We start from the raw sequence: 13487 nt of genomic DNA, 5'->3' as shown, positions 1-13487 counted from the left end.
GACCAGAGCTGAACTCCAGCGCACTCTCTTCAGTGTTGCCTTTGTTTGCCAATGGGATTTAAGCGTTCATTCCCAAACACGAACTGATCCCAGATCTTTGATGGCACCGACGACGGCGGTCCCTGATAGAAACAGCTTTTTCCTCGTCACTCAGCTGTGGCTCAATGAAGCTGCGATAAAGTGACAAAAGCAAAGCGTATGGAAAACTCCACTGCTTCCAACACAGCGTTCACAAACCCACCCGAGCCTACTGCCCTCGGTGTAACAGAGGGAGCGTTGCGTAAGAAAGGTACACGATCCTCTGACCCCTGTGATACTTGGCTGGAGGCGTGAAGCAGTGGAGCTGCGCTAACGGAAAAAGAGAAATCAAATACCAGGGGCTGTTTTTTTAATCCAGTACTGGGAAAAAAAAAAAAAAAAAAAAAAAGTAGAGACCACCCTTCATCTTCACATTCATGTTCATGTCTGGTTAAACCTGCTGTTGGGTTTGTCCTGGGGATGTTTCTGCGAGAAAATACTGGACCCAAGTGAGAGGGTGAGGCACCGATGGTGGAACCCAAACACCTCTCTGACTCATCCCAAAGGATTACAGCTCCATCACTGAAATGTTGGGGTCTTTGTACCTCTCTACCACCACGTGGCACTGGGCATTGCATCTTTAGACACTTCCAGGACCATTCTTTTGGTCAGTGCTTGTTTACAGAGCTGTAACAGTCAAACTCCAGTGTGCACCGTAAAGCAGCGTTAGTCCCTCATTTGCATGCAGTGAATAAAGACACGTATCATTCAGTTTTACTCCTTTATTCTTTTTTTTTTTCATTAGAAAAGGGAGTCATCAGAGCAGCCCCTTCTCCATACGGTGTATCAGCGTATCCCTCCGCACCAAAATAAACCCCAGTTCTTCGTTCTCTTTACTTGGATTGCACTCAGGGGAAGAGTGGGGAGAGGGTCATATAAAAATACTATACAGAGAATAGACCTTTAATATTACACACTTTAAAAATACACAATATCAATGCATACATTAATCCAGAGTCCAAAATGCATAGGGATGAACACGATTACAGCTTTATAAAGCTTCTTGTAAAACTCTCAGAGCCCATCTTGGGCTTGAATATTGCGGATATAAAAATTTGGAGCCTTTTATTTTTATATTTGTGTGTGTGTGTGTGCGTGTGTGTGTGTGTGTGTGTGTGTGGGGGGGGGGTAAAGATGGCACACTCAATACTTACATGGAACACTGTCATGGTAATGATAAGAGAGAAAAGTGTCTGAACACAGCCTTGAATGTGAACCCATGTCCTTAAACACGACAGAGCGAACCGAAGCGGAGCGAACAGAGGATGGAGAAAACAGAGCAAATGAAACACAGAGGGGTTAAGCTTTGGGACGACTCTCGCTCCCTGAACAGAGCCGGCGATTGTTTTGGTGCAAATTCGGCGAAAGACTCCGGGAACAAAGAGCGCTTGTGCTTTCCAACAGAGGCTGAGGGCGCAGGGTGAGGAACTGGTTCCACCTAATGATTCCTTCGCAGATAATTACAGAGTGAAAGAGCGCTCTGGCGTGGACGGGACTAGATTTAAGGGCCCAAACATATGATTTGGAGCTGTGGTCAGGAGCCACGGTAGGGTTTGAGAATACGAGCGAAGGGGAAGCATCAATCTCCCTGAAAAACCATGATGGAGCTGTGTTCTGGTCAGCGGTGACACACACGCCTGGCGTCTGTCCATCTTTTTCTTTTCTCTGAGACACATTCATGAGCCTGAACTGGCATGGGGCGACACAGTAAAACTGAGAGTCTTACGGAGGATTACGGGCCTCGCTTTTGTTGGATGGACGGAACACGGCATTGGGTACGGGGCCCTTAGGTTCATGTGCAGCTGCTCCAGTGTGTCCTTTATGTACTGGTCCACCTCAGAGTTAAAGAGGTGCCGACACTGTGTCTCAATTTCTTTTATTACGTGCTCTTATACATTTTAGTAAACAAAGACCAAACTGAGCGTTTGCTTATAGTCTCAATGTCCTCTGAGTGCTGACCTCTGCAGGAGCTGGACCCGCAGAAGGACAAAATGTGAGGCGAGGGTCTGGTGGACACAGGAGAGCTATTCAGGAAGGTGAGATCCAAAAACGGGATGGAAACATCCACAATATTTGGCAAGCTGTAACAGCCAAATGTCCAGGACAGTGGCCATGAGGAGGGATGGAATGTACCCTCCAGGTCCCTGTTACACAGGACAAACAGGGCAGATGCTGAAGTAGGGGGTTGTGATAGCGTGGTGGACAACAACACTGCCCTTCACACAGCGGACTGGGGAGGGGGCACCACAGTATTGATGCTTGTCCACTGCATGGTACCTACACTCCTGGACTCCTCTCGGCTCTAGTCCCTCTTTGGTCCTTGCCGAGTTGTTTGGGACTGAACACAGCTCCATCATCAGTTCAGACAGATCAGTAGAGTTTGTTCTTTCCTTGTTGCAGCGTCCAGCTCTCGCTGGATTCTTTCGTCGGGCACCGATCCAAGGAGCGTTTGAACCTCTTCAAAAGACCACGGCGTAATTTTACGAGCTGCGGTCGTGAGTTGGATAAAAACTAATGGTTTACACGCCACGGTACACAAACAGCAACTAAACAAGAACCTGCTTCTGGGACCAGGACCAAATTTACTGGATGTAAACGGAAATAAAGCTGAGTAGAGTCCAGCTGAGTCAAGTAGGACCCACACAGTGGAAAAGCACCACTCCCTGTAAGGCCTTGTTCAGACAGGCAGCTCTGACAGGGCTCCACGCCCCCCCCCCCCCACCCCCCTTTAGCAGGTGGACAGCCTACATTCGCCCACATCTCTAACATAATTAGGAAGTCACTCTGGATGACAGCTGCTGCCAGATGCAGAGGGTGGAGATGGAGACACATCAGAGCGCTGGGAAAGAGGGGAATAGGCCCAAGAATTCCAGCCTCACACCCAAGACCAGATTTTTTGCGCTTGTTTGTGTGTCATTTTCTTTTTCTCCTACGGTACGTCTGCATGGCTGAGGGTTCTAGAAACAAACAAAACAAACAACACAGAAGCTGACGTCGTGTCTGTTCCTCGCGCTCGCGGCCAGTAGTTTCTCACAGCGCGGGAGAGGAAGTGTGTGAGGCCAGAGCTGTGAGAAACGAAAGTTTACTTGTGCAAACACTCTGGCACCAGCTCTGTCACATGAAGGAGCAGGAACTCCACCGCCTCGGATCAACAGCAGAAGCCTCTGAAGTCCGTAGGAATCAAACAGCACCTTTGTTACTTTGAGTCTCAGGCTGAGCCCTGGAAAGCAGCAGGTTGCCTTCTGTGTATTGTTCCCAGCCACCTTTTAGTCCAGAGAGAGAGAGAGAGAGAGAGAGAGAGAGAGAGAGAGCACAAGCAAATAAGAGAATGAATCAAAGAATGAGTCAGAGAAAATAAAAGTGAAGGGCTCAAGAGCAAAACACAGAAAGTATGAGAAAGAGAGGAGGAGGTGAAAAAGGGAAATGAGTAGAAAGTCGGAAAGAGAGAGAAAAATACAAAGAGAGAAAAGGAGAAAAGGAGAGGAGAGAGAGTCTGAGAAAGAAATAATGAGAGAAAAAAACTGGAGCTACAGAGAGACAATAGGAAAGATGGAGAGAGAGAGAGAGATAGAGAGACAGAAAGTGGTAGAGAGAGATAGAGAGAGTGGTAGAGAGAGGGAGTGAGTGAGAGAGAGAGTGAGAGAGGTAGAAAGAAAGAGAGAGAGTGAGAGAGGTAGAGAGGGAGTGAGTGAGTGAGTGAGTGAGAGAGAGACTGTGAGAGAGAGAGAGAGAGAGAGAGAGAGAGAGAGAGAGAAAGGGGATGGAGAGACACTGACTGTGCGCTGCTCAGGGCTGGGTTTAGGTTCGGGTTGAAGCTGGGCACTGCCAGGGTTGCGAACAGTGTGTCCTTCTGACGGTCAGTCAGCCGTTGGAGGCAGAGTGGAAAAATACACACTTTAAAGAAAACATGAACGATGACCGACTCCTCTGTCCTTAAAGACGAGGGGCTGGACATCACAGAAAAATGTAAAGGAAAGTCCACACTATTCACAACGAAGAAACGAAACAGGGTCTTGATCCAGGACCATTCTCTCTTTTGTTTCTGGATGAGTTTGGGGTAAAAACAGGAGCTCGGGAATGGGGCGAGTTCCTCAGTCCTGTGGTCCTTAGGCTTTGTTCCTGTGAAAACACTGGCTTGAATCATTGTGTGTAACAGTAGCCGTGTGTAGAGTCCGGGGTCCGAGACGCCGCTGGTCCACTGACGGCGATGTTGTGTTCGAACTGTCTCTCAGCTCCGTCTCAGGCTGGGGCACGGTCACAGGTCCATGGTGCTGGTGGTGTGTTCGCGGTTGTGTGCGAGAGGAGCCGAGAGGGGGTGACAGTCCAGAGGCTGACCCAAACCTGTCTGACCGGCATCGGACTGAGTTAAGGGGTTCCTGCTAATGACCAGCTCCAGTTTATCCCCAGCTTCGGTGATGAGAGGCACAGCCAAGCAGCAGTCGAAGTCCCGCGTCCGGACGTGATTGACCTGGGCATAGTAATAAACACAAGAAATCACAGCATAAACAATTGAATCCCAACGTTAACACAGGGAGGAGGGGCTTAAAGCCTTTCTTCAAACCAAACCCGTGCAGGATTCAGTCTTTTTATGATCCTGTGAACTCCTGTCCATCCACTGGTGGCGCTGTTGTGCTAAATCCACATTAAATCTGTGATGTAGAAGAACCTCAGACACATTACTGTAAACTGCAACGGGAGAACGTCACACAAGGGAACGTCGTACTGCTTCTAACCTTTTGAATTTACACTTTTAAAAATAAAGGTGCTACCAAAGGTTCTTTAAGTGACGCCGAACAAGAACCACTTTGGGTTCCATTAAGAACCATTTTTGTTGAAAAGTTTAAATGGGTAAAAAAAAACACAGACAAAGAGATGGATTTTTAACCCTTTAAAATGTTCCTCACACTCACACTTTTCTTAAACAAACAAAACGTGGTTCTTCTGTGGCATTGATGAAATGACCCTTTGTAGCACTTCTATTTATAAAAGCGCAGGGTCAGGTTAGGGGTTGGGGGCAGGAGGAATGGGTTAGGGTCATGGTAAAGAGGTTAGGCCCCGTCCACATGGATCTGTTTATTTTTACAAATGTTTGGCCTCCCATCCACAAGAAAAAGCAGTTGTAGGTCACTGAGTGGAGCCTTTTGAAAACGCTGTTCACTGTTGTCTCGTGTGGACGAAGGAAAACGGGTATCTTCGTAAATGCTGACGTCGCACAGCGTACAACGTCTCTGGCTGAAACACAAATACCTCCTAATTCCCTCTACAGTGAAGTAATAAATCATTAAAATACAGTGTACATGAAGCTACTTGATTTCAGATTCCCACATATGAATAAATATGTATTATGTTGTATTAGAAATATATATTGCTCCATTAAGGTCTACATTCAGTGATGTCCTGATTTGTGTAGTGCACTACATAGGGAGTACGGTGTGACGAGTACGGGTCTCAGGTTTGATCCTTCGTACTGGCAGGAAAAACATTGCACGGGGAGTGAAAGAACAGCACTGTCTCCTCCCTCAACATCCACCGCTGGGTCCCCTTGAGCAAGACACCTTACAAACAACAGCTGGGTGTTTGGATGGCAGTCCAGTAGTGTATATATGTGTGTGTGTGTGTTTTCAATGCTAATAAAACATTATGTCTGGATTATGGTAAGAGGTTAGTGTAAGGTCATGATTATATTAGGATTAAGGTTATGTTCAGGGTTAAGTCTGATTTTTCATACTGGGTAGGTGTCAGATTCATGTGTACATCCAGGAAGGGTGAACTATATTTGGAACACATTGTACAAATCGGCACGGTGGCGCAGCAGGTAGTGTCGCAGTCACACAGCTCCAGGGACCTGGAGGTTGTGGGTTCGATTCCCGCTCCGGGTGACTGTCTGTGAGGAGTGTGGTGTGTTCTCTCTGTGTCTGCGTGGGTTTCCTCCGGGTGACTGTCTGTGAGGAGTGTGGTGTGTTCTCTCTGTGTCCGCATGGGTTTCCTCCGGGTGACTGTCTGTGAGGAGTGTGGTGTGTTCTCTCTGAGTCCGCATGGGTTTCCTCCGGGTGACTGTCTGTGAGGAGTGTGGTGTGTTCTCCCTGTGTCTGCGTGGGTTTCCTCCGGGTGCTCCGGTTTCCTCTCACAGTCCAAAAACACACGTTGGTAGGTGGATTGGCGACTTGCGCCCAATGATTCCAGGTAGGCTCTGGACCCACCGTGACCCTGAATTGGATAATCAGTTACAGATAATGAATGTACAAATCCTGCAATCCCAAAAAATAAGTTATTTCAAGCGTGAAGATGCACAATAAAACCGTATCTGCTCACGTTACCATTTCTCTACATTAGCCTCAAAGCTGCAGTGACGAACTAAAAAAGTAAATTCACACATCAAACATGTCCTGGCTGATGGATTGTTTTTGGGCCGAGGGTGAAATTGAGTAAGTCAGATTTTGATTTGAAATAGCAGGAATAAATAGTTAACATAAATCACAGGAATCGATGAAGTAAACAGGGAGCTCCACGGCTCCTGGACGTTAAATAAGTCTGACATTAACAATAAGCCAGTGCTGCCAGCGTCTGCCTGCGGTCTCTTCTGCAAAGACTATAAAACCACAGGAAACAAAAAATCCACAAATATCTGAGTTCTGGTGGGACGTCTGGCCGCTGGATGTGATTTTAATGTTGGGTATTTATAGCTCTTTTGCTAACTTCAATAACTGGACTTTATTAAACGTCGTTATGGCTTGATGTGCAGCAGCTTTGGGTTGAGTTCCTCTTTTATGACGTGTGAGAACAAATGCATCGAAACCAGATGCAATCTGTAAGTTCTGTAAAGACACTACGGAGTTATTGAACCCCGTCCCCAGTGACCTGATCCTGTCTCGTTCTCTGGGGCCCAGTCACTCCACGTACCTACATGTGTGTTTGGACTGTGGGGGGAAAGCGGAGCTCCCAGAGGAAACCCACTGAGACACAGAGAGAACACACCACACTCCTCACAGACAGTCACCCGGAGGAAACCCACGCAGACACAGAGAGAACACACCACACTCCTCACAGACAGTCACCCGGAGGAAACCCACACAGACACCGAGAGAACACACCACACTCCTCACAGACAGTCACCCAGAGGAAACCCACGCAGACACAGAGAGAACACACCACACTCCTCACAGACAGTCACCCAGAGGAAACCCACGCAGACACAGAGAGAACACACCACACTCCTCACAGACAGTCACCCAGAGGAAACCCACGCAGACACAGAGAGAACACACCACACTCCTCACAGACAGTCACCCGGAGGAAACCCACACAGACACAGAGAGAACACACCACACTCCTCACAGACAGTCACCCAGAGGAAACCCACGCAGACACAGAGAGAACACACCACACTCCTCACAGACAGTCACCCAGAGGAAACCCACGCAGACACAGAGAGAACACACCACACTCCTCACAGACAGTCACCCAGAGGAAACCCACGCAGACACAGGGAGAACATACCACACTCCTCACAGACAGTCACCCAGAGGAAACCCACGCAGACACAGAGAGAACACACCACACTCCTCACAGACAGTCACCCAGAGGAAACCCACGCAGACACAGAGAGAACACACCACACTCCTCACAGACAGTCACCCAGAGGAAACCCACGCAGACACAGAGAGAACACACCACACTCCTCACAGACGGTGACCCAAGGCCGGGTTCTAACCCTCAACCCCAGGCCCCTGGAGCTGCAGTTGTGAGAGCGATGTGAGTGATCTGTGCAGTGGGTACCTGTAAAATCCTGTCGTATGGTTTAAGTCCAGCTCGGTCAGCAGGACCCTCCGGCCGGATCATGTTCACATACACACCCTTCTCCAAAAAGCCGTCTGACACACTGAAGCCGAAGTCGTCTCTCTCTGGATCCTTTATCACTGTCACCTGAGGGGGGAGGGGGGTGAGGTGTGTGACATGTGAAGGAAACCTACTGAGAAAATTAAGAGTCATAAACACAGTATTAACCCCTCGTTAACCCTCAGGAGTCATGGGTCATACCGGCGTGATCAAACCCTGTGACTCGTTTCAGACGAGACGCACCAAAAAAAACTGCGATGTACCTACAGTGTGAATGTTAAGGAATTGCCGGACTCTTTGAGGAGTGACTGGCCAAGAACCGCCTACTACTGCAGGAAAAGAAATCTGACTGACCCACACATGGACCAATCACAAGTCTGCTAGTGTGGCATGATGTGTAGGAGGCGTTTCTTTTCTGACCAATGCCAGTACAAAATGATACACGGAAGTGCGTGTAGGTGAGATGTACAGAGAGTACAGGTCAGATTTGTGCACTGAAAGCATCAGACTCTCCGTCAACTTGTGGGCGACCAAGTGATCACTGACCTTGTGCAGCTCCAGTGGAGTCGGGGACAGGATTTCCTGCATCTCCTCCTTGATGCGGCGGGACTCCCAGGTCTTCTCAGACATGCGCAGTGTGCTCTTGCTCTTGGCTTCGTTGTGCAGGTGCGGACTCCTCCGCAGAGGACTGACGGAGGGCTGGGGCAGCGTCTCGTTGTGGGCCTTGCTGCCGTCCACCCCCAAACTCAGAGCGCTGCCGGTCATTATGGAGGCCTGAGGGACAGGAGCCAAAGGGGCACTGTGATCAGAAGCGCTGATTACAGCTGAATCAGGTCAGTACTTTTCAATAGAGCCCTCTGTCTGTGCCCTGATTGGACGCCAAGCATAGATTGAGCTATTATCTAATCTGACCCAATAAAACCCAGTTCACTGGAGGCTATGAAGATGACATTCTTCAGCGTTTGAGAAGCGAGAGAGCTGATAAAATGGACAGTGAGTGGAGAAACATAGAAGTCCAGGTCGATAGCTATTCAGCCCAAAGTTCCTTCAGCTCCTACTGAGCTATAACAGCTGTATCTGGCCCTGGGAAAAATAAACCTGATATCTGAACTACGCCCCACCTACAGTAAGAAGCAGTAAAGTTACGCCAGCTGTGTTGTGTAAATACGAGCCGGCGAGGGGGATTCTCTGGCTCAGCCATGTGCTTTTTTATCAAACGGGCTTTATATCCCGCGCTCCCTCTGCCAAGGACAACACAGTGTTAGTTATTACCAATAGATGATCAAATGACACTGCTGCAATCCATCACAGACTGTTTTCATCTCTGCTGGTGATCAAGTCATTTATATCCCGAGGTAAATTTCTCATCCTTCTTGGAACAAAGATGGAGAAGAACGTGCATGGGAGAGAGTATTATTCTTCCAGTGTTGTGCTCACTGTGCTCTGGTTTTTAGCCGTTTTCACTCTGTTCTCTTTCTTCTCCGTTTTTACTCAGTGCTCTTATTTCTCCGCGCTCGTCGTGTCTGTTTTGCTGTGTTTAACCTCGTCTTTCCACTCAACACATTTCAACTCTACGCACATGCATCAACCAGAGATGCACAAACATTCAGGCCTTCCCTTGTGTACAATATCTCAAGATATTAAATTTTAGTGCGTGAAAATGTACAGCTGCTTCGCAGAACATCATTCTTTCACCCAGGGGTAAGAGACCTCTAACTCCTAGTTTATTAAGGCCAGGTTAATCAATCTGACTCTGCTCTACTCTGCAGCTCTGGGCCAAACACGATGCAGAAGGGCACCCAGATAAGCTTCCTGCAGATCAAAACCTTTCCACAGATCACTGAACTCATCGGAATTTCTGTTTCATTTCTCCAGCTTTGTGCTTCTCCAGAGAGCTCAGGAGCTACGGGAAGGTGAATTCATCAAAGCGAGTGGTGAATTTTTCAGGTCTGTCTTCTCTACTTCACTCCAAAAGTCTTCTGAGAACTTCAGTTTCTTCTGGAAAGAACACACTGCTGACAGAAGGTGACTCACTCACATTCACCTAGTCACTCACACACACCTGAGGACAGTTTCACACACTCACCCAGTCACTCACTCTCTCACACACACCTGTGGACAGTTTCACACATTCACCCAGTCACTCACACACACCTGTGGACAGTTTCACACATTCACCCAGTCACTCACACACTCACCCAGTCACTCACACACACCTGAGGACAGTTTCACACATTCACCCAGTCACTCACACACTCACCCAGTCACTCACACACACACCTGTGGACAGTTTCACACACTCACCCAGTCACTCACTCACACACCTGTGGACAGTTTCACACATTCACCCAGTCACTCACACACACCTGTGGACAGTTTCACACTCTCACCCAGTCACTCACACACTCACCCAGTCACTCACACACACCTGAGGACAGTTTCACACATTCACCCAGTCACTCACACACTCACCCAGTCACTCACTCTCTCACACACTCACCCAGTCACTCACACACACCTGTGGACAGTTTCACACACTCACCCAGTCACTCACACACACCTGTGGACAGTTTCACACACTCACCCAGTCACTCACACACTCACCCAGTCACTCACTCGCACACCTGTGGACAGTTTCACACACTCACCCAGTCACTCACCCAGTCACTCACACACACCTGTGGACAGTTTCACACACTCACCCAGTCACTCACTCTCTCACACACTCACCCAGTCACTCACACACACCTGTGGACAATTTCACACACTCACCCAGTCACTCACACACTCACCCAATCACTCACTCACACACCTGTGGACAGTTTCACACACTCACCCAGTCACTCACTCACACACCTGTGGACAGTTTCACACACTCACCCAGTCACTCACTCACACACCTGTGGACAGTTTCACACACTCACCCAGTCACTCACTCACTCACACCTGTGGACAGTTTCACACACTCCCTCCACCTACCAATGTGTGTACTGTACTGTGGGAGGAAAGCTCCCAGAGGAAACCCACACAGACATAGGGAGAACACATTACACTCTTCACAGGCAGTGACCCGAGGGGGGCATTGTACCTAGGACCCCAAGACCCTGAGCTGTGTGTCCGTGACACCCCTTGCAGCGCCACCATGTGGCTCTAATTAAAATCTTCACTTTTGAATAAGTTTATAGAGAAATCTAATAATAAAGATTAGTTTATACACTGTGTGTATTTCCAGTGAAGGTTAATAACTTCAGGAATGTCTTAAATCAAAGTGGAACACTTTGGATGGAAAAAAAAATCATGATCCTTAAGAAATTAATTACTTTAAAAACAAACACATACATCATACAACTTTTAATGGGGACTTCTTACACTGTTATTCTGGGCCTTTTTAAAACCACAGTCTCATAAATAAACAGGCCACGACATGTCCGTGACAAGCCTTGAACCTCTGTGCCAAGCTTCCAGGAATCCTCTTCCCCATCTTAGTGGGACACACTATTTTTGTAAACGCTCTGTGATTGGACATTCCTCTTCGATGTTTACCTCAATCTCGCGGAGAAGCTCAGACTGGCCGCAGGTCTCCAAGTCCTCCAGGGCCTGGCACCAGAAGCTGTCCTCGTGGTCCAGCAGGAGGCTGTCGGCATGAGACTGGCTGGGGTATCTGCGGCAGAAAACGAGGAGCAGAACCAGTTAGGGCCTGGCATACTCCAAGCTGCGCTGCCAACAGGCTTCCTGGCACCATCACTGGCACCATTACCGGCGTGGCCGCCAGGACCACAAGGCAGACTGGACACAGGGACGGAGACTGGAGGCCTTTACAGCAATTACCTTATGTAAGAATATGCCTGGGAATGTGAGAATATCAGTTCAGGAAAATGAGGAAAAACAGGAAGAACATAAATATTACATAAAAAAGATTTGGAAAAACAACCTCCTGCTTTTAGTCTGTACTTTTCCATTCTTTCTAGCTGGGATTCTGGGACACTGTAAAAGTTCGTGAGACAACGATAGAGACGTACTAACATTTCTGCCTGGTTTGCTCATCCAAAAGATGACTTTATCCCAAAGAAAATCCACTGGCAAATATGTTGTTCATGTGGAAAAATGGACAATATTCATAAGGCCTTTACAGTCTACAACTCCTAGTAGGTTTCAAGGCATCAACACAAAAACAACAACACGCAGCCTTCCATGTGAAGCATGAGAGGCACAATGTAGACCCCAGTGAAGCTTCAGTATCTTCAGGTCTTAAGCCCAAATCTAAGTGTGTGGTTGTGTCAGCTTCCTGTAACCAACAGGTGGCTATTAAACTGCAGCCCGTTTGTTTGGTTCTGGTTCTCACCCAACGGGTTTATCCCAGTCGTCCTCGCTGAAACCCCCGTCGCTGAAGGGGTAGTTCTTGCGGCGGCCCGGAGGCGGGGTGCTGTTCCTCTGCTTGGCACTGCGCCACTCGTGTGGGTGTAAGGCGATGCCCGCTGCCTGGTGGATGAACGCTCCTGTGAGAGCAGAGCAGTATTAAAGGAGTAGGAGGTATTGAGCTAAGGAGCAGTCAAACTGTGTTTTCTAAAGTGATGGAGCTGTTGGGATGAGTTGGAGTGGGGTTTGGTACGATCCAGAACCATGAGTAGAAGCTGAAAATGTGGACAAACTCTCTCCTAATCCTGACCTCAGAGGACAAGCTGGAAAATCAATGATGCATGTTGGTTCGTATTGTGTAAACACCTCGGCTCACCTTGGCTACCGTACCCAGCGTCGATGCCGGACCCATCCCAGGACTCCATGGCCGAGTCCACACTGGGGATGGTGGTGGAGTAGATCTCCGACAGCTTATTGGTTTTCTGCGAGTCGGTCATCTCCGAGTCTTCATTATCGCTCAGGTCGTTCTCCAGGTCATTGTCTTTCTTCTTCTCATCTGCCACTAGAGTAACGGTCAAACGTGTGTGTAACGTTATCAGCTGAATTTAACCCCTTACGTTACCAGGTCTGTTACATCCTGGGAGTTACACGGAAAACACAAAGCAAACTTTAATTATTCTAGAAAGCATCGTCTTAGGCCTATTCTCCATTTTGAAAACTGAATAACTGGTGCTTATTGGCTGGATATCCTCCTGAAAATAAAATGATGTAAAAACACAGTAGACAAAACGTACTGTCGATCTGCTTCTTGATTTTGAGCGTGACCGTCTCTCCAGCCATTTGCAGCAAGTGGATGGCTTCGCTCAGGGGTTTTCCTTTCAGGCTGACGTTGTTGATGGCCAAGATTCGATCGCCGACGTGAATCGCCCCAGTTCTGAGAAGAAAGGAGGAGCAAAATGTGAGTTGGACAAATCTGATTTCCTGTGTGTCTCTGGACAGTGGACAGGGGTCAGTTCCTGTCCTGCGAACTTTACACTGATACGGCAGGTAGAAAACTTTTGAAGTGCATCAACACAGGTACGAAACACTTGACATGGGTTAGTGTGGTCGGCTAGTTTGGTGGATAACACGGCTGCCCTCTACACCACAGACTAGGGTTCCGTTCCCTGCTCGAACAGGAATAACAGCCGATTCAAGTAAATGTCCTTCACTTGCTG

The 13487-nt window shown here is 48.2% G+C and overlaps 1 protein-coding gene across 6 annotated transcripts in view; it reads right to left on the bottom strand.

The window, feature by feature from the left end:
• Positions 1-2820: 2820 nt before the first annotated feature.
• grip2b (glutamate receptor interacting protein 2b) overlaps positions 2821-13487 on the bottom strand; it is a 187290-nt gene continuing 176623 nt past the window's right edge. For all 6 annotated transcript variants that reach the window (XM_066672210.1, XM_066672213.1, XM_066672212.1 and 3 more), the window contains exons 18-25: positions 13065-13204; positions 12647-12832; positions 12257-12410; positions 11458-11575; positions 8461-8688; positions 7855-8001; positions 3855-4546; positions 2821-3341 (exon numbers count right to left, since the gene is read on the bottom strand). In XM_066672210.1, the coding sequence (XP_066528307.1) occupies positions 4334-4546; positions 7855-8001; positions 8461-8688; positions 11458-11575; positions 12257-12410; positions 12647-12832; positions 13065-13204 (1186 nt within the window). In that variant the 3' untranslated portion in view covers positions 2821-3341; positions 3855-4333. The remainder of the gene's footprint in view (positions 3342-3854; positions 4547-7854; positions 8002-8460; positions 8689-11457; positions 11576-12256; positions 12411-12646; positions 12833-13064; positions 13205-13487) is intronic.

This window comes from Hoplias malabaricus, chromosome 5 (assembly GCF_029633855.1).
Source record: "Hoplias malabaricus isolate fHopMal1 chromosome 5, fHopMal1.hap1, whole genome shotgun sequence".
In the NCBI taxonomy this organism is placed as follows: Eukaryota; Metazoa; Chordata; class Actinopteri; order Characiformes; family Erythrinidae; genus Hoplias; species Hoplias malabaricus.
Note: the sequence above shows the minus strand (reverse complement) of the source record. Positions and strands in the feature narration are given on the sequence as shown.